Raw genomic sequence first — 20532 nt, forward strand, 5'->3', positions numbered from 1 at the left:
GGACACTGAAAGCAGGGTTCTTAATCTGTCAAGTGGGATACCAGGATTACAGCTGACACTTATTTGAATAAAACTTGAAGTAGAAAGGTGAATTCATTCAGAGAAAAGTGAAATGGGGACCAAGCAATGAAGAAAGACTCGTCCTTAAAGCAGCTTTCAGCTTGGGATATAGATGAAAACATAAATTGCTTAGACAGTAGGGCAGCAGTTAAGATTTCTAGCTGTTCAATAAACAGTATACTAAAACAAATGCTTAGAAACTAAGTAGCTGCAGAATTGTTGCTTGCAAGGAAAAGGGGCATGATTTAGTTGTGGCATTGTGAGGCCTCAACCCGTACTATCTAAAAATGGGCTAACTGCTTTTGTTTTTCTTTTTCAAGCTCTTTTGGTTAAAGGGTCTTCTATTCCATTTTGCACACTGACAACATACATGTTCCAGATGATGACTTGAACACACTTAGGTGTGATTCTTAAGCCTCGGTGTGAAATGGGCACAAACTGAAACATGGTAGGTTCCCTCTGAACATAAGGAAATGCTTTTTACTGTCAGGGTCACCAGTCAGCAACACAGGTTTCCCAAAGAGGTTGTGGAGTCTTCTTCCTTGGAGATATTGAAAAGCCATCTGGGCACAGTCCTGCGCAACTGGCTGTAGGTGGCCCTGCTTCAGCAGGTGGGTTGTTCCAGATGATCTACAGAGACCCCTTTGACCTCAACCATTCTGCGACTGAGTGTGAGCTGTGAAAAAGGAGTGCATGTGCATGGCTGCAAATAAATGGGATTAAATAAATGCTTAGTGTAGTGTCATTCTTTGCTTGTTAGCACAAAGAAAGTTGTTTGGGTTTGTGGGGTTTTTTTTGGTAACTTAAGTTTCTAGAGTTCTTACATTTTGCAGGTTCATTGTGGAAGCCCCAAAGCTTCCCTTTACAATACACAGCTTTTGGTGCTGATTGTGCGCTTGGAGGGAGTGTTCTGAAATGACAGAGACATCTCTTGCTTGATGCAAAAAAACCCCTAACAAACAAAAAAACTACGGTGACACTAAGGTTTTGAGGTTGCTCTCTAGAAGACTGCATTATGCATAACCTCCGTATACTTTTGTTTTCTGGTAGCTGGAAATGGAAGATTTTAACTTGAAAAGTATCCCATACAAAAAATGAAACAGGAATATTTACTTCATGAAGTCCAGGCAAGATCAAGGCTTTGAATTGCTGTTCATGCAGGCTGAGCAATCTACCAACTCTTGCCCTTTCAGGGCAGAAGGATATTATCAGCTTACTGTGCTGCCTACAACCTCTGGAACTTTCTGCTTGTTCTCTGTCCCTATGCATATTTAATTGCTGGTAGGCAGAACTGGTGTACCAGGGAGTGATTTTTGTAGTGCTTCCTACATATAGAGAACTAATAATAGTTAAGACGCACCTACTTATAGGGAAACAGTGGTGGATAGTCACTGAGGGAGAAAGGAGCCTTTTAAAAAGGTATCTTCTTGCCCTGCTGGAAGAACTCTGACCGTTGCAATGTTGCTTCTGTTTTTTGTTGTCTGGTTCGGATCCTTTTCCCCTACCTTACTTTGATTAGATAAATCTGATCTCTGGATCAGATTAAGTGCAAACTTAATTCTAGAATACATTCAAGTATTTTGTAGTGTGTTGTGAAGTGAGGTTTATGGTATGTATATATAGACCAGGAGTCAGACTTCCTTGCTAAGAGGCTGAAACTTCAGTAAGCAAAGTCTAAAATTACTTCTGGGGCAAACAACGAAAAGGCTGAGACAAAAGAGTCTTTCTGAAAAATTAGAGCTTGCATGAAAATAGGATAAAGTCCTTTTAAAGTGATGCTTTGTAATATTTTCTTTTGTTTAGATCCTTCTCCTCCCCTCAAAATAAACAAAGTTGATACTGGGAGACCTTGTTCATGCTGCTGCTTTGATTTCTTATTCCTGCTTTGAAGCCTGTTTCTGTGAATTGTTCACCTAAGCTGAAGGAAAGTCTGACCTCTAAGCGTTGTTTCCATTTAATGTTTTATTGGGCCTCTGCTTAATTTGGTAGTTGCGTCCTGATACTGTAGGAACTGGTACGGTTTCTGCACTACGTTGATCATGAGAACCTGCCTTTCAAAGAGCAGATCTGTGTCAAGAAAGTGAGATGTTTGATATGGCTATCCTCTGTCCCTGGTGGACCAAATGGTCACTTCAGCTGTAAAGCAAGAAGTGCCTCTGCTAGGAGCCATATTCTAAGCTGTCTGCATGTATAGTCTCCTAGCTATTGATTGATCCTAGCTATTGTATTGATGCCCCCAGCAGTTGCTATTATTGATTGTCTAATGACAAGGTAATAGAAACTTGCAAGCAGGTGCTATGATTTTATCTAGATTATGTCATGTTTTGCCAAAGTAACATTTCTTTTCTAGAAGTAGCTTTCTTTTACCTAGAAACAACCATTTAAGACCATGTGTCTGTATAAATTTTAAAACTGTGTATCTCTAGGAACTGGCCTGCAGGATTACTATCATAGAATGGTTTGGGTTGGAAGGGACCTTGAATGAGCATGTAGTCCAACTCCCCTGCTATGGGCAGGGATAGTTTTCACTAGATCAGGTTGCCTAAAGCCCTGTGCAGTCTGACCTTGAACACTTCCAATGAAGGCGCATCCACAACTTCTCTGGGCAACCTGTTTCAGCCTTGCAGAAGTTCAGGTAGATGACAACAGTAGCTTTTTTTCCTTTGTTGACTGATGCAATCATTCCATCGTAGAAGGCTACCAAATTACTCAGGCATGATTTGCCCTTGGTGTCTCTAATCAGCTCCCTGTCTTGCATGTGTTTCAATATGTCTTCCAGGATGATCTGTTCCGTGATCTTATTGGGCAGAGAGGTGAGGCTGACTGGTTGGTAGTTCCCAGGGTCTTCCTTTTTACCCTTTTTAAAAATGAGCATGATGTTTCCCTTTTTCCAGTCACTGGGGATTTGCCTGACTGCCATGATTTTTTGAATATGATTGCGAATGGCTTAGCAACTACATCAGCCAATTCCCTCAGGACCCTGGGGTACATCTCACTGGGTCCTGTGGACTTACCTATGTTTGGGTTCCTCAGATGGTCTTGAACCTGATCTTCAATTACAATGGGAGGGACTTCATTCTGCAGTCTCTGCCTTGAGGTTCAGGGGCTTGAGAGAAGTGGGAAGAGAGATTACCATGGAAAACTGAGACAAAGAAAATTGAGTACCTCAGCCTTCTCCATGTTGGTTATCACTAGTTTGCATGTCTTATTTGTCAAGGGGGGGTATGTTTTCTTTAGTATTCCTTTTCTAGCTGATGTTCCTATAGAAGCCCTTGTTATTTGTATCCCATGCCAAATTCAGTTCCAGCTGTAACTTAGCTTTCCTGATTCCATCCCTACACATCCAGGCAGCATCCCTATATTATTGCCAGGATACATGTCCCTGGTTCCACTGCCTGTGCATTTACTTCTTACACTTTAGTTTGACCAGGAGGTCCTTAGTTAGCCATGTTTGTTTCCTGCCCTCATTGCCTGATTTGTTACATGTGGTAATTGAGACCTCTTGCACTCTAAGAAAAATGTCCTTAAAGAGCTGCCAGCTCTGTTCAGCTCCTTTGCCCCTGAGGGCAGTTTCCCAGAGGGTCCCATCCATTAATTCTTTAAACAACTGAAAGTTTGCTCTCCTAAAATTCAGAGTCCTGACTCTATTATTCACCTGGCCCATGTCCCTCAAGACTATGAATTCTACCAGGGTGTGACTACTGCAGCTCAGGCTGCCACCAATCTTGACACCCTAATTAGTTTATCTGTGTTGGTAGGCCACAGATCTAGTAACTCTTCTCTGGTTATGCTATCACCTGGATTAAGAAATTATCCTCGATGCACTCCAAGACTTCTGGACTGCTTAGAGCTTGCTGTGCTGCTTCTCCAGCAGATGTCAGGGTGACTGAAGTCCCCCAGCAGGTTCAGAGCCTGCAAGTGTGATGCCTCCTGTAGCTGAAGAAAGAACTCTGCATCAAAAAGCTCCCCTTGGTTGGGCAGCCTGTACTAAACACCAACTATGAGGTTTCCTTTGTTGACTTGGCCCCTAATTTTTACTCATAAGCTCTCAACTTCTTCATAGCTGTTTTTCAAAGGCAGCTCTGTGGAGTCAATTCATGTTTTTTTACATGGAGGGCTACTGCCTGCTCCTCCTTCCTCGCCTGTCCCTTCTGAACAGTTTCTAGCCGTTGATTGCAGCACTCCAGTTGTGTGATCCTTCCTACCATGTTTTGGTGATAGTGATTGTATCATAGCTTTATAGCTACGCAGTGGCTTCCAACTCCTCCTGTTCAGTACCCATGCTGTGTGCATTGGTATAGAGGCACTTCAGCTGGGTCACTGACTGTCACCTTTTTGCAGGAACATGCCCTAATTCCTTTGAGACATTTCACAGGTGTTTCCCTCTTGGTTCCTAATACAGCAGCAGACCCTGGCTTTTCTCTGTTGCTCAAAACTCCATCACTTTTCCCTGCTACTTGTGTGCTGCTTTCTCCTGCTGTCAGAACTCTCATTTCTGTCTATGCTGTTGGAGAGCACTGTTCTAATTCCCTTTACAATTTTTTTGATTCAGCACAGCGGGGCCTAGTGTTGCTTTTGTAAACTTCTGTTCATCTACTTCATACTACTGCGGTTGGCATATTTGTCTCTTGCTCTGTCTGGCCCCAACAAAGAACAAAACCAACATGCTGGTGCCTTGGGAATAAAACATTGTCTGGGGCAATGGGAAACTGGGATGCCCTGAACAAGAGAAGTAGGGAAGGCAAAATGATGGGAAGTGCTTGGAGCCAGTGACTCACAAGGACTTTGGCTGGTAATGTTAGGAATACTCTAAACAAGAACAACAAAATGATCAACCTTTTCAACTCCTGTCACTGGCATGTGTCCCTGTACTGTCCTGTCTTATGTCAACTGGAGCATGTCATATTGTTACATGATGAACTGGATTGGGCAAGTGATCACTTCTCTGATTTGTCTTGTTGTCTGACCAAATGTTTGCAGCCACCCAAAGCAGGGTGAGCAGCCTAGGGCTGGGGATGGCAATTCTGCCAGCCTGGTCTAGGTGAAACTGTAGCCTGTGATAGTGCTGTCTTGCAGGGGGGCAGTTTTAAAGTTCTTTGTAGTCCTTTAACAATATTTTTTTTTTTTTAATTTTTTGGTTTTTATTGGGAGTGAGGATAAAGGCTGCATGCTCTCCTGCTCTCTGCCTTGAAGTGTTGTCTGTTCTCATCCTACTAGAGATGTTCTTTACACCCCTGGAAATTGGTGTTTGGACCCTCCCTTCTCTCCTTCAAGCCACTGTTCTGCATGGCCCCTTTGTCCCAGGGGTATTGAGACTAGCTGGACATAATTTCTCAGTTTAGCAAGGTCCTTAGCCTCTGCCTCAGAAAAAGCAGCTCTCAGCCTGGAAGAGTCCACTCCAGTCTGCCACCTGAGCAATAAAACCCTACAAAGCAGCTGTGGTAGTGGTAACACAGGTCTTTGAAGTCTTCAGCAGTTAACTGTAGACACCTTTGTTGCTAGAGGTCCAGTCTTTACAACTTTTCCTTACTTGTCCTACCTGCGCCCATGGGGACTTCTACTGTACTTCTCCCTCAATTCTCTTAGGGATTTAATTGCTCACCCTGCCTTTATTCTTCTTTTTTGCTGCTTCTGCGTGCTTTTTCATGTTTTTCTGTCTCTCCTACCAAATGCATTCCTGTTCTTCTGTCCCTGAACTGCCACCTGGTTATCATCTCTTCTTATCAATAAACTAGCTGCAGTGCTCCCAGGTATGTCTGGTTACTACCTCTACACTACCCTGACTCCGAACTAAATCCTTTGGTGTGCTTAGCCTCTCTGCTCCATAATCCTCTCTTCATTCAGCTTTGATGGCTTTCACTATAAAAGAGCAGTCAAGAGCATAGGACCAGCTCCTCTCCTTTTTTTTCCAGCTCCTCTCCTTTTTTTTCCAGCTCCTCTCCTTTTTTTTTTCCAGCTCCTCTTAGCTGAGCTGGCAGTGGTGTTTAAGGCCATGGATGTCATCAGGTCAAGTAATGATACTCAAACCTTTAGAGCTGTGCGCAGCTTCTGTAGCGATAACTGCTTCTCATGTTTTCTCCTTGTAATTCTGATGGCTGATGAATATAGCCTTTTTCTTAATCATGCAGCCAAGACTGGGATTGCTCACAGAAGTGGAAGTTAATCAGTGATACAGTTGTGGTTAATGTTATTAGCTGTATCTCATATATTCAACTTTATGAAGCTAAGAGTAGGGTGCTACAAATTCTGTTATGTGGGGTCATTTAGCAGAAAGCCTTATGTATCTGGTAACTTGCCAAAATGGGATTATTAGATGTGAATCACAGAATTATAATTTCTAGACAAGAAATTGTTCTTGTAACATCAGAAAAGCTTCAAAACCTCAGTGGTTTGATTTACATGTAGAAGTAGTTAGGGGAGAAGATGTATTTAGCATTGGCTGAAAAAAGAGTTCAGAGTCCAGTATGTTTTCTAGATGTTTTCAGAATGTGGAGGTAAGTGAGCACATGATGTTTCTGGTGAAGTATAACTTGGAAACATGTCCTGCATGGGACTAGTACTGAGGTGTGTGTGTTCTGGGACCTAAGGTTAGTGAGAGACTGACTAGCTTTGAAAGTATCCTTTAGAGATGGAGGATAGTGCATATGTTGTGAGTTAAAAGAAGGGCTTTTTCTTAGGCTGTTTCCTCTGTACCTTGATACTTTGGGAGTCAGTAGATAAAGCTACAGTAATATGGCTTGGAAAGGACCTTTGGAAATCATCTCCAGAAAGTGAAGTTGAAAAGAGGGAAGAAAGGATCTATACTAAAGTTAAGGTAGCTGGAAGAGACCATGAGCATAAGGCAGTGGGACACAGTGCTAAAAGAACTGGTGGGGAGAGAGGAGGCAGTGGTAGAGCTGTGGGGAACTGAAGTCTCTGGAAATGTAATTAAAAGCAGTAGGCAGCTTTAAGTACAGATACTTCTGGAAGGTCTGCCTGTTGTTCTTAGATTTTTCACGCAACAGTCAAGGGTTTGGATGTCTCCTTTTTTTGTACTTAAGTGCATCTGCTTCGAAACACAATGTGAACTTTTCCATCAGCATTCCTCTAAGTATGCTCAGGAAGCTTGTGGATGTTGGGCCTAGACAAAGAATAAGAGAAATACTCTGATCTTTGATTGTGCCTAATATTGGAACAACCAGATTGATTTTTTTTTTTTTGTTCCCATTCTATTCCCATTGTATTTCTATCTTTCAATCAAAAATGTTTTCCTTTGGTGTACTTTTAACTGAGGCAGTATGAAGGAGGAACGGTTAAGTACTTGAGTGATGGTTTGTGTGTAGACAAACTCCCCCTTTTTTTTTTCCTCTTCTTCAAATAAAACTTACTTCTCCCTTGTTCCTGTATAGATACCAGGGAAGTTTTTGCCATGCCTTGTTGGTGAAAATGTGAAGGTTAAAACTGCTAAAAGTAAAAATGCTTGTTCTTGGTGGGTTTATAATTTGACAGCCAAGTGAGGTAGTGTTGGTTAGCTTCAAAATACCTATGCCAGGAGGTTGTGGGCCAAGTGTTTAACTTTAGGATTCATTCTGCTGTAGCAAGTTGGGAGTAATCTGAAATGATTAGTGGTTGTAGTTCATGCCCTGTGTAATACCGTAACTTTTTTTTATTTTGTGGGAAGAATGTGGCCTTATCTTATCTCTAGTACTGATCTGGTATAATAGCAGTGTAATTAAGTAAAGCATTTCAGATGGTGTGTGAAGATCAGAAACTTGTATATTGTAGCAGTTGCAGTGAGGGTAAAAATATAACTCAGTACCAGTCTATGTTTGTTCTATAGTTAAACTTACAGGACTTTGATGTCCATACACAATATGAAGATTCAATTAAAAGAGCTTCTTAACGCTGTTTGTACAATATGGTCTGTAGGAAAGGCAAGGATAGCCAGGTAACAGTATTGCTAGATTATTAAGGGTTCTGCCTGCAGTACAGAAAAATAATATACCCCAATGTCCCCACTGTCCAGAGGAAATAAACCAACACATCAAAATATGCTAACAAAGTTCCAGGAGTGAATTTGTGTGCACACCATCCTTACGCTTGCCTGTTAACAGTGGTCTCTTGACAGAAACTATTGCCACATTTCGTTTTCAGGCTACTCAGAAACCATCCTCTAAAACCAGTGTGCAGTATTTGAAATCCAAAATAGCTACAGTTATATAGAATGGCTTGTTCTGTTGTGTTTCTTTATAAAGGGAATGTTTTTCTCAAACAGGAGATCTATCTTGACGGTTTTACACATCCCTGGTGCATTGAAAAGGAAATTCAGAGAGACACACTGTGTCTAGATCTCAAATACCCTGTGGTTAGAAGAGACTTTGTGTTGGGCTAAAGTGTTAAAGGTTTTGAACAAGCAGGAAAACATTCAATTAGAAGCTACCTATGGTTTGCCAGGTATGAAAGTACACCTACGTTACACCGATAGGCTAAACATCAAATGCTGGATTTCTTTTGTTAATTCAGGTTGATGACAACATTGCTCACTTGGATATCTTTTTGTGAGATTATGCACTAAAAAAGTGTGGAGATGATAGAATTGAATAGTCAATAGAGGAAATGTAAGATAAGACTGCCTTTGTGACCTGAATTTGCTTCCTTTTTTTCATCTGCATTCTGATACAGTCTTTATTTATATGATTGGTTTCTTCTCCCAAGATCCCAAGATGCTACTGCATTCATTTCACAGGGTAGGTCTGTGTCTAGGACTGAATAAGGGAGCTATCTGCAGGACTATACCCTTGGCTGTTGGAGAGGCTGGAAGGGTTATGACGAGTGGGATGAGTGATTGCAGAGACAAGAAGGACAAGTCTCATGGTTACAGCAATGGAGTTCTAATAGGTTCTTTTTCTGAACCTAGTTTGGCCACTTCAAGTGCATGTTCCACAAGCAGTCACTAATTCAGGGTTTTTGCAGGCAACCAGCTTAAGCACTGTTAGTAAATTTTTAGTGTATTTCCCTAGGTTTTTGAAAAACTAAAAACCTGACATAGAAATTGTGTGTTGTAAGCCATGCCAAAACCCTTCGTGGTTCATTAGCATGACTAGACAGGTTAGATACGCTGCATAGTCTTTTGTCATTTTAGCCAGAAGAGGAGCTGAAAGCAGTACTGTGTTGTCATCTTCTTTATGTGCCAGCAGAAGTAGTAGGGAAGCCCCCTTGGTTGGTTTGCACCAGACTGAAGAATTAAGAGACTTGAAAATCTGTGCTTCTGTTTTAACATTGGGCTCTGGCAGCTGTAGATCCCTCTGACATCTTTACACCTGTTACCTCTCATTTTTCAAAGTCACCTTTCTTGTACCCTAACCTGCCTTAGCTTGGCTTCACATGCTAGTCCAAACCTCCAAACTGCAGTCAAATCCTAGTCATTCCTCTCTCCTGATCTTTCTTCTGGGACTATTCTCTTCTCCCCTGCCACATCTTCTTGTTCAGTTTTCTTCCCTAGCTCTTTGTCCCAGGCTTTTTGCCGTGTGAATCCTTCACTGTCTTCTCATCCAGTCTGTGCTGTTTCATCATTTTGTACTGCCTGCTTTCTTTTGATAGATGCTTTGTTGCTGGGTCCCACCCTTCCCTGATGCCTTTTGGGACAAAGGGCTTCCCTCTCCTTTGGAATATAGATTTACTAGCAGGGTCCAAGAGAATAGAGACAGGACTACTGAGTGTGTCTCTACAGACTTGCTTTCTGTACTGCCTACTGTGTTTAAAAAAAAAAAATCTGCAAAAAGTCCTGTTCGCCACTTCCTGCTGGAGTGTGCCTGACTGGCTTATGAGGCTGGCTCAGAGTCAAACCTGTCCGTGAGTAAGATCTCTAAGGGGGGTGGTAGCATGTATGGCACAGATGGCATCTTCAGAAACGTAGGTGCCAGATCTTAACAAGCTTCTGTGAGCACATGCTAGCTGTTTTTTTGGTTGGTTGGTTGGTTTTTTACATTTTGGTGTCTTTGTCTTGGCATAGGGGAAAAAACCCCACCACACCAGCAAACAAAAAACCTACTAGGAAAACCCCAATCTGTCTACTTGAGTCTTCTTTCAAAAACATGAGACAATTGCACCTTCTTGGCAAAGCAGAAAATAAGTCAATTTATTAAAGCACCAGACTTCGGCAAAAATTCAGCTTAGGGCAATCGTGTAGCATAGCTGAAATACATGAAATTTGGCAATGTTAAAAGCATTTAAAGTCAGACTTGTATAAGAAAAGAGGTTTGAATAAAAACAATACTACCAGTTCAAATTTTAATTTAGAAAAAAGTTTATTCCTGAAAAGCCTCTTGCTGTTTAAAATGATAACATGTAATATAATACTGGTAATTACTTTTGTTCTGGATTGGGTTATGTTTTTTACTGGAGAATTCTGTCCATGAAGTGTTTCTATACCCTTAGTTACAAAAAATGTTTGCAAGTATTTCTTTGTCTTGACTCCTTCAGTCCAGCTGTATCTCAACAGACATGGTTACATGAGCAACCATAAATGTCTTCTGGTTTTTATTATTTGTCTCTTTGACATTGAGTCTCTGCACCCCTGTACCATGTCCTGTTATTCACATTTGTGCAAAGTGAACATGTATCTGTTGCTCTGAATTTGTATTTTGCACGACATTTGGGGAAATGGAGAATTGAGGCCCTTTTGTGTCAGACCTCTAACGTTGCTGTGGGCTTTGTTTTCCAATTCTGTAGAAAATGCCTCGATCTTGAGAGGGGGTGGTCTGAATCGCATTGTTACTATGTTGTTTCTGATCAAAAGAGTTTACAGGTGAAATAGTGTTTTCATTTTTTTAATGAGCTTTTCCAGATGATAATTTACTGTATCAATGCCTTCCTAGCCATATGGTTTCATATTGCATTCTAAGTATTTTTATGTACTTGAATTTTTGTGTTAATAGGCTTAGCAGGGGAAAAAATAGCAGCGAGAATAATAGTCTCTGAACATCTTACTCTATTTGTTACACTTCTTGAAGGCAAGCTGGTATGCTGTGGTTAAGATTTTGTGTGCAAGTGAGGAGCCATTGAAAGGCTGGAGTATTACTGATTTACAGAGGCGGGGTGACTTGGGATATTTGGCAGGAAAAGGAACAGGAGTGGTAACAAGCGGCGGTAGTGGTAGTAAAGGCAGGAGCAGGTTCCACAGCAGATTTCCCAGTGTGAGTCAGTGAATGCACAGCTTCCCAGCTAGCTGTCAGGAGGAACCCAAAACTGAGTACTGCAAGAGATTCGGGGTTCATGTTTATCATGCAAAGTCATGTGATCTTACTATATCTTAACTTGCCAACTTAGTCTTACTCTGAGGAAGATCCTTTGCTGCAGTGCTTAACACACACACACACACACACACACACACACACACACACACACAAAAAGTGTTGGGGGGGAGGAACCACAGAAGGAAAAACAAAAGAAAATTGTGCAATGTGTTTTTATGCCTACATCATGCCGAGGAGACACTTAACAGTAAATGATCTGTGTATACCAGAGGTAAGATACTGTTTCTGCTTTCCCTGCACAGTGCTGCTGCAGCACGGAGCTGATCCAAACATTCGTAACACCGACGGGAAATCTGCGCTGGATCTGGCAGATCCTTCAGCAAAAGCTGTACTTACAGGTAAGATGCATGCATCTCTTAGCAGTGTTACCTGTAGTTTATTTTGTGTGTATAAGTTCAGCATCATAAGACCCTTCTGCCTTTCTTGGTTTTTCTGTTTGTATAAGAGTGTTTTAAAACTGTCTTTTACCAGATTTCATATTGATGTAACTATTGTTATTCTGCTGTGCTGTTATAGGTTTGCTTATTCTACTTACGCCAATGCTGTAATTTTCTATTATAACATCGTTCATTATTCACTGTGTTTCTGTGGGTTTTTTTTTCTTTTTAATTGCTACCCAATATACAGATTGAATAAGACCCCCCAACCCCTGCAAAAAAATGAAGAAAACAAATTAGGTCAATTGTTTTAAGACCTTCATTGTTGAGCCAGCAAGGACGTTTGTATAACTATGAAAGTACCTGTGATCTGAAAGACTACCTGCTACTGATTGCAGAGATCAATAGTTACATTATATTTTGCTGCAGATTCACATGCTACCTTTTCCTTCCTCTTCCTCATTAGTCATTTTAGGTAGAACTCTTTCTCACCCACCAGTTTTTTTCCTTTTTAGGGACTGTTAGCTGCCAAACAGTATGTTACATGAAAATACAGATAGAACTTTGTTTTTACACAGCTTTGGTTTTTTTTTTAATAAATTAACTGTTATGGCATACCAGTAAGCATTAAAAGTATAATGTAATAGCCTGTCAAATCTGTATCAAGAAATACATGGTCCTCTGTGCTGATTTTGACATCTAGGAAATAAAGTTTAGAACAAAGTAATCTTGGAATTTAAAATATATGCAATTAGATTTATAGGATGGGGTTCAGCAGCTGCGCTTCATTTGAAGACATAGCTATTTTTTTTCTTTTGCCTTTATTTCCCCTATTCTCTCTCTCTTTTTATTGACAGCTTAATTTATAGGTTATGTGCTATGCAACACCTGTATTCATTCTTCAGATTATGTTCAGAGCACACCAGCTCCCTTCACTTTGTCAGGAGTATTTCCTCATCTTTTTCCAGTGTGCTGACTGCTATACATAATTATCTACAGCTCTGCAGTGATTTGAGAATGCCTGTGGAACGGTGCACTTTAAACACATATGATTTAGTTTAATTACTCAGTGTCAAATTTAAACCACGTTCCTACAGTGTTATCACTAATGTTAGCTGTGCTAAGCAGGTTAATCTGACTTTTGACTGTTAATGGGTACAGTTGTACAGATGCTGAGGATGGAAAGGGCACCAGGGAGTCAAGGTACCTCAAAGGTGTTACTGGATATTTGGCATTAGTGGTGGGGAACTTGATACAGTTTGGGGGTTCCAGGCTCTGAGCTGGTCTTCAGGCTATGCTCAAAGATCAACTTCAGAGAATAGTAGAAGACTTAGAAAGGTCTGTGATGGTGACTTCATGTGTGCTCCACTGAGTTCTCTGGGCACTAGATTGCCACCTTGTGCTTTAGGCAATGGAGAGGGCCATGTGTCATAGCAAACAAGTGTAGAAGGATTAGAAGGAGCCTTTTGAGAATGTCCTGTCGAGTGCAGGAAGCACCCTGTGTCCCTGGCCTCATATCTAATACCTCGCACATGAGCATCCAGTAACTGCAAGCTTCTGCCACCAATGGATGTTACAGGGTTGTGCATATAAACACACATGCACAGAGCCACTTCTGCTTCTGTTTAGGTCTTTTATTGTTCATAAAAAGACATTATTTTTGTATGTGTTTATTCTTCCTAGCAAGAAAATCGGCTTTTGTTTTTATCAGCTTTGTCCTCAAGGTGGCTCTTGGCTACACTGGGCTCTTTCTATGCTGCGCACCTGAGCTCTAAGCTGTGTAAAGAGGGTTTGAATCTGGCTGTAGCTGCTGTATGATGCACAAAAACTGAAAAAGCTGACACTGGATGCCATTTAAATGGAAGCTTTCTATTAAGGGCTTAATTTTTCTGGATGCTGCCCCGCTTTCTAGTATCTCTATTAGGCTGCTACTTTCTCATGCATTTTCTCTATGTTGTTACCTTCATGTCTTGCTTCATCCCTCTGGAAGAAGGGGGCTTAAGGGATTTCTTAGGATCTATCTGGCTTGGGATAATCTTCAGCTACAGCAATGCTTTGCAATTAGGTGCATCAGAACTTAAAGGTATTACTGGATTAAGGATGAGTAGGATGTATTAACTTAATTTTCACTATTTAATGTTGAATGGTGGGATTTTAGAAATGCTTATATTTAGAGCTTCTGAAAGTGGAGTGATCCTGAAAGCACAATCTGTAATTGTTACTGTATTTGCATCTTTAAACAGCATGCATGTCAAGGCTGTTCTCATGATGTTATTTTGGGTTCCTTTTTCTATCAGTCTATGAATATAATAGACTTTTGCACACTGCTGCTGTATTGATTGTTGAAGAACAAGGTTCCTCTTACTGCTTTTTTGAGCAAGTATTTGCATAAGTTCATGCATTGATGTTAATCACTTCGTGAATGAACTATGATTATAGTCTCTCTTTGACTTCCACCATTGACTTAGCAAAAGTGAACAGAAAACTTGTTGGTAATTGATTAAATCTTTTCAATTTGTCAAAGAGTTCTGTATGTGTTTTTAAGAGGAACATTCCTGCTGCGTAAAAAGCATTTCTGGTGTTCTGGCAGCAAATGCTGAATCCACAATGATTTGTTCTTTTCTGTCTCCCAGTCTACAATAATGTATAGTATCTTTTTCTCCTGAATTACAGAAAGGATATATAAGGCAATGGTTTCTGGGATGACTTCCAGCCATTTTCTTGCAATGTTCTCTTAAAATTTGTGTTTTATAAAGGATACATAATGCAAATGAAAGGCTAATATTTTGATGGAAACGGACTTTGAAAATTTCTTTGTAGATTAAAGTGAATTCTACAGAAATTAAACACCCGATTCTAGCTTCTTTAAAAAAAAAGGGGGGGGGGGAGGCTGTATAATTGAGTTATCTGCTTTTTACTTCTTAAACGGGAAAGCAGTCTTTTTTCCACTTCTGCAGGATAAGCAGCATTTGTGTGAGCCAAGCACTTCATGATTGAGAGGGTGAATATTTTTTGCTTCTTCTTCCTCAGCATCCCTTACTGTTCCTGAATCAGGCTGTCAGAAAAGGATTGTAATCCTCCTCTTCTCTAGGCTGAAGTGGTAGTACAGACTCCAAAAACATATCGCATTTGAAAACCAGAGCTGCTACACATATCAGATTAATATCCTAGTTAATTTTATTTTAGTTTAGTTGCCTTTGGGGTGTGTGGTTTCTGAGACGGGGACTCATCTTTGCTGCCATACATAGCACTGTGGGACTCCCATCCAGAACAGGGCCTTTGGGAGCTTTTGCACTACAAGTCATATTAGTCTTCATTATTCTCTTACCCTGCTTATTGCCTCTTTAAACATTAATATCCTTTTATATGTTTTCTGTACAGTATATGAAGAGCCAACAATATTGTGAATGATTTATGTGAATGCTTTATTTTGATTTTTACACAGTGATGCTTTTTTGCCACTTCCCCATCTTATCTGCTATTTGGAAATGCTTTTTCTACATGAATGGTCGTTCTTTGTACTTGAGCAGTTTCCAAAGCTGTTAGCAGGACCTGAGGGCACTTTGATTGGATAATATGTTCTTGACTGTTCCATGCCACTGTTTTGCAGAGTTGGTTTTGACTGGTTTCAAGAGTTACTCCCTTGAAATGGGTCAAAATGAAAAAAAAGTTGGAACTGCTGCATCTACAGATTAAAGGAAGATTTCTTGGGTACGAAATAATGTCTGTTAATAGAATAGATTTTCAAAGTTAAACAAGACTCTGATCTTCCTACTTACTATGGAAATAATGTCTTTTACAAACAAAGTGCTTGGGTCCTATTGAGCATTTCTCACTTTGTTTTTTTGGATGTGAAGGACAGCTTGATGAGTGAAAGTACAGCTAGGCTAAGGTTACCAGAGGCGTTAATGAGGATTCATGTTTTCATCTATTTGTCATATCAACTTTTTAATTTAAGTGGGGAGCATAGTCCATTTATTGAAATATATTTGCACAAATTTTTTTAAAGTGAACTGCCATCTATGCATAATTTGCCTCCAAGGAAGGGAGAAATCTGGTATTTCGCTACAAAAAGTTTACTGAACTTTAAAGAATGGAAAATGGATCCAAGGTACAACTCATCCATTTTAAAATTAGCAGGAACAGAAGAAACTCTTTTAGTTTGGGTTAGTTTTATTTTTACTGTGACACCTTTACAGCTTGACTATCTCATATCCCAAACTCTTTCCTTCTGGGCTGATGGTATTTCCTTTCAGGTACTCTTGGGATTTTGAAGGCATTCTGGATAGACACTAGCACTTTATTTTGGGAGGTGCCAACCTCCTCTCCCTTTCCTTTTGCTGATCTAATTCTAATAGTGTGCTCTGAAATTAGATCATTTGGACAAGCTGTAGCTTCTGTCTTTAAGAAACAGTATAATAAAAATCAATGCAAAAGGAGAAGTACTTTAATGGTCAGGAGGGCAGGTGCTGCTAGAATGGTTTGGGCCATCCATTTATCTGGGTCATTGTCCTTTCTGATGGTGACACTGGGGTCTGCTGCTTTAGAGGAAAGTGCAAGAAACCCAGCAGTTGAGGAATATCCTTGCCCTGCAGAAAACTTACACCTTATTTCACATAGGCTGTTCGCGTATGTCTTAAAGCAAGAGGTCTGAATGGCCTTTTCCAGCACTTGTTTGTGCTTTGTATGTTTTTGTGATTGCTATTTGTTTAGCATTCAGTTAGGTCTACTCTCCTCATTTTTGACAAGGCCTTCTCAGGAGGAAACAAGCCATCTGTTCTAGTTCACTGGTATGGATGTCATGTGATACTTTTACATTTGGAGTCCGTGGTGATGCTTTACATCTACGTTCCTGAGGATTATAAGGAGTATCAGCTGGGGCATTACTCTTCCAGTCTTTGGAAAGATGTGGGCAAAACGTACTTGTGCCACGTAAAGTCTACCATTTTGGATGGCCATTAACTAGAAGCTCTTAACCATATGGATACATAAATCTTGTCTTCTGTTTTTAGAGAATATTATAACTGTGACTATCTTGTTATTTTTGTAAATATATAATTAAAAAAAATTCTCAATTATTGTGTGGTCTAGTTCCCATTTTCCTCTTTGAAGGAAGTGCACAGGTTGCTTGGCTGGCCAGGAGTGAAATGCCTTCCTTTCTCAGTTCTGGCATGGTCACACTTCAGTTTTATTTCTCATTTCTTTGTTTTCACAATGAGAAGAAAGAGGAAGAAACAGTCCTGTCTTTCTTCTAGATGCCATGCCATACTTTGTGTGTACTTCTGCTGTTTCCTCTTCAAGAGCAGCAGTCCTTGTTCTTTAGACTGTCTACATACAAAGTTACACTTCAGTGAAAATGAAGTTGCGCTTTGGTGGCACTGTCGCTATCGCCAATTCTTTCTGCTTCCCAGCACTGCATTATTATTTCAAGATAGCATATCTTGATTTGAGCACTGTGCTCTGGTATAACATCCAGTTGACTTCTGTAGTGATGATTTAATAGCTTTCATGGCTTTTTTTTATTCCAGGTTTTATTCAGGCTAAGTTTGGTTTTTATTACCTCTGTGATTGCAGAAGAGCTAAATGTATTTATGGGAGCCTCCAAAGGAATTCTGAAGTTTGTGGCTTAGATTCCAGTATAATTCCAGATGATTTATATTATGCATGCAGTGTTTATTGTTTTAATTTGTCAGTACTCCTTTGGTCTACCCATTTTATTGCCCATTCTCTCAGTTTGTCTTGGGTCCTTCTAATTTCTTCTTTTTTTCCTGGTAATTGAATAATTTAAATGTTTCCTTCAATGCGGTGGATGATTTTAACACAAGTTCCAGTGTGTTTTATCATAAAGGAAACAAGTTACTCCTGCTTTTAAGTGTCTGATCCTTGGAAGTACTTTGGTTTTGATTCCATGACTACATAATTTCTTTAATCTCTTACTGAAGGACTTGTGCAAGGATTTACGTGAGCCAGTTCTTTATGTTTTGCTGCCTCATTTGTCCGTTTCCATGCCTTAATGTGCTTGGATTTCTTCCTAGTGTAACTTTAGCTCTGGATGCTCTTGTTTCATAGGGCTTAGTTTTAGGATAATGAGAGCTTCTCTTTCCCCCTGCTCCCCATTTTAGAGACAAGCGCTATCATCCTCATCTTTTGTTTAAACTTAGTTGTGTGTCTTGAACTGGCTTCTTCGGAATGTGGCTGTCTAGCTAGATCAGATGACTTTTCCTTCTTGTTCATATCCTATATTTAGGCAAGGAGTTAAAAGTCTGTAGTCTGTTGTGCAGGCAGTCAAATAAGAAGGGGCACTGTGGGATTCAGGATTGGTGCTTTTATGAAAAGTGCGGGTTTGATTTACACCATCCCCTTTGCCAGGTTTTTCACTCTTTCAGCTTTCCTTTTTACCATGATATCCATTTAGGAATTTAGTAAGAGCTCTTTGAATGGAATCAAACTCTTAACTTGTCAAAGGAAAAAATTATATTTTCAAAGCTTTCACGAAGCACCTCAGTGCAGTCTTTCAGCTCTCTGATTCTCAGCTCTGCTATTGTATAGAGTTTTGGATGCTTTGAAAGCTTTCAGAAATGTGATGTACACAAATTTATTTAGCCTATACTACACACTGAAATTTAACAACATCAAACTCAAAAGAAGCTTTTCTTCCTAAGATTTGTTGTTATCCAAATAGACAGAATAACAAATAAGATCTCTAAACCTTCTAAGTAAAGAACCCAAAATGTATTTTCCATGCTGCCCTAGGAAAAATAGCAACAGAAATGTGTAAGAAGCATTTCTATTTCCATAGTGCATCAGAGCACCCATCTTTTTGTTTCCTTTCCTTGAGCACTGACCGATCTTATACTTCACCGAAATTTTTTATTCTTCTCTAAATGTGGATTAGATAATTTTGTTTGTTGTTAAGGTTAGGATTTGTTTGTTGGTAGTTTTAGCATAGTCTATGTTGTACACTTCTGGCTATTAATAGCAATTTCTGCCAGTCCTGACACCAAATACTACTTTGATCTGTACTGCACTTTTCCAGCGTCCATGGATAACTTTTCTGGATTGTTGTACCAAAATGGCCTTTTCACACTGTACACTGCATGCAATAGTAAGCCAGGGTGCAGTGGTAAGAAATGAGTGGGTGGAGAATGTTATGTAACTCATTTGGTTTGTTCTGTTTGTAAGTAGGATAGCCATGCTGCAGTTGTAACTATTTTAATGTAGTTTTTGTATACTGTCTTTGATTCTAATACGCAATCTAGTCTGTAAGCAACCATAGAACTTTCTTGAAAAAAATTTTTAGCTAGCTAGATAATTCCTACAAACAAAAGCTCCCATTGCTTTTATCTCTTGTACTGTAACTTCAAGAGCAGTCTTTCATACTTGGACTGTTTTCTTCTGAAAGTGAAGCCACATTTAAATTTTGAAAGTGATGAGCCACTCAACTGTGAAATCTGTAGAGTCTGTGAATGTGTGGACAGAACATTTAAGACAATTTTTTCCAGGCTGAACAGATGAATCTGAAAGAGTGTCAATGTTGCATAAGGAAAATATACTGACTAGGAAGTGGGAGAGGCAGACAATATTAATTTTACCTTTTTATGCATACATTAGGACACAGACTGCTTACAAGACTTACTGTTCCCCACTGCCTCATTCAACAGGACAGATGGCTGGGCACTGGGGAGGAATCAGGACTGCACAGTGGAGTAGTGTTGTCTGTATGGCTTCTTATTCGTTTGCTGCAAAAGTTGAGAGCAAGAGTGGTGCAAGACAGGAAAAAAAAGGTTGCATCTGTGGATAAGGCAGCTAAATATTTCCTTTGAAACAGGTTTTTTTTTTATTCTGACCAGTATTTCCACATGGTCTGGAGCATCATTCTAACATGCTGAAGAACAGTGGTTTGTTTTTTGCTATTCTAGTTCATCTCTGTTAGCAACTGAGTAAAGATTCATTGCATCCTGCTATAAAGTGTGTAAGTTTGAAGTGCCTCGTGTTACTTCACTGCCTCCCAGACAAGGAAGCACTGTTATAAAAGGTAGTGTGTGGTAGAAGTAATAGGCTGTTTTCCCCATTCTTTCTAAACTTGGTGATACCAGCTGATGGCCAATGCTATCCAATTTCTGGTCCCAGTTCCAAGACCCTGGCTTGTCCTTCTTAAGCCTCTTATCTTGGTCCCCACTTCCTGCCAACACATTCACATGCATGCATATGTACACCCCTTACTTGAGATCTCCGTCCTTCACCCTGCCTCTTACTAGGCCTCTAGGTTTGGTTTTTTGTTGTGTGTGGTTTTTTTGGTTTTGTGGTTTTTTGTTTGTTTGCTTTTCCTGTCTCCTAATCCTGGTTGTCTTCTAAATTCTTCATCCAGAATCCACGACCACTTCAGGTCCTCTGTCTGGCTAGCATCCTGGCTCTATATCTCATTCTTCTCTTCCTCTCCTCACCTACATGTTCCCAGACAGTTTCCGGTATGACTTCTATTCTTGTTTTCTTGAGCTAGCAAAATAAATCCTTTGAGAGTGTTAAATAAATGCCCAGATTTCGAAAGAATTTTAATACCACATAGAGATTGTGTTATGTTTTGGATTATTAATTGTTGTAGCTTTCCAACCTCCCTCTTTTTTGCCAGTCACTTCTTATTTTTCCTTACTTCATTTCCACAGGAGCTGTTTTGGAGTTTGAGGAAGAATGCAAATTTTGGAATTATTTTATTTTAAATTATTTGTTTTAAAATGACTAACCTAGCCAGGTGCATGTGGCTTGCAAGCCCTTACTCCAGCTGAGGCCTTCTAGTAAGAAGC

The 20532-nt window shown here is 40.0% G+C and overlaps 1 protein-coding gene across 4 annotated transcripts in view; it reads left to right on the top strand.

Moving 5' to 3' along the window:
- TNKS (tankyrase) overlaps positions 1 to 20532 on the top strand; it is a 139652-nt gene that overhangs the window by 23333 nt on the left and 95787 nt on the right. For all 4 annotated transcript variants that reach the window (XM_049814538.1, XM_049814539.1, XM_049814540.1 and 1 more), the window contains one exon: positions 11597 to 11692. In XM_049814538.1, coding sequence (XP_049670495.1) covers positions 11597 to 11692 — 96 coding nt within the window. The remainder of the gene's footprint in view (positions 1 to 11596; positions 11693 to 20532) is intronic.

The sequence above is a fragment of the Accipiter gentilis genome, chromosome 12 (assembly GCF_929443795.1).
Source record: "Accipiter gentilis chromosome 12, bAccGen1.1, whole genome shotgun sequence".
NCBI classification, from domain to species: Eukaryota; Metazoa; Chordata; class Aves; order Accipitriformes; family Accipitridae; genus Astur; species Astur gentilis.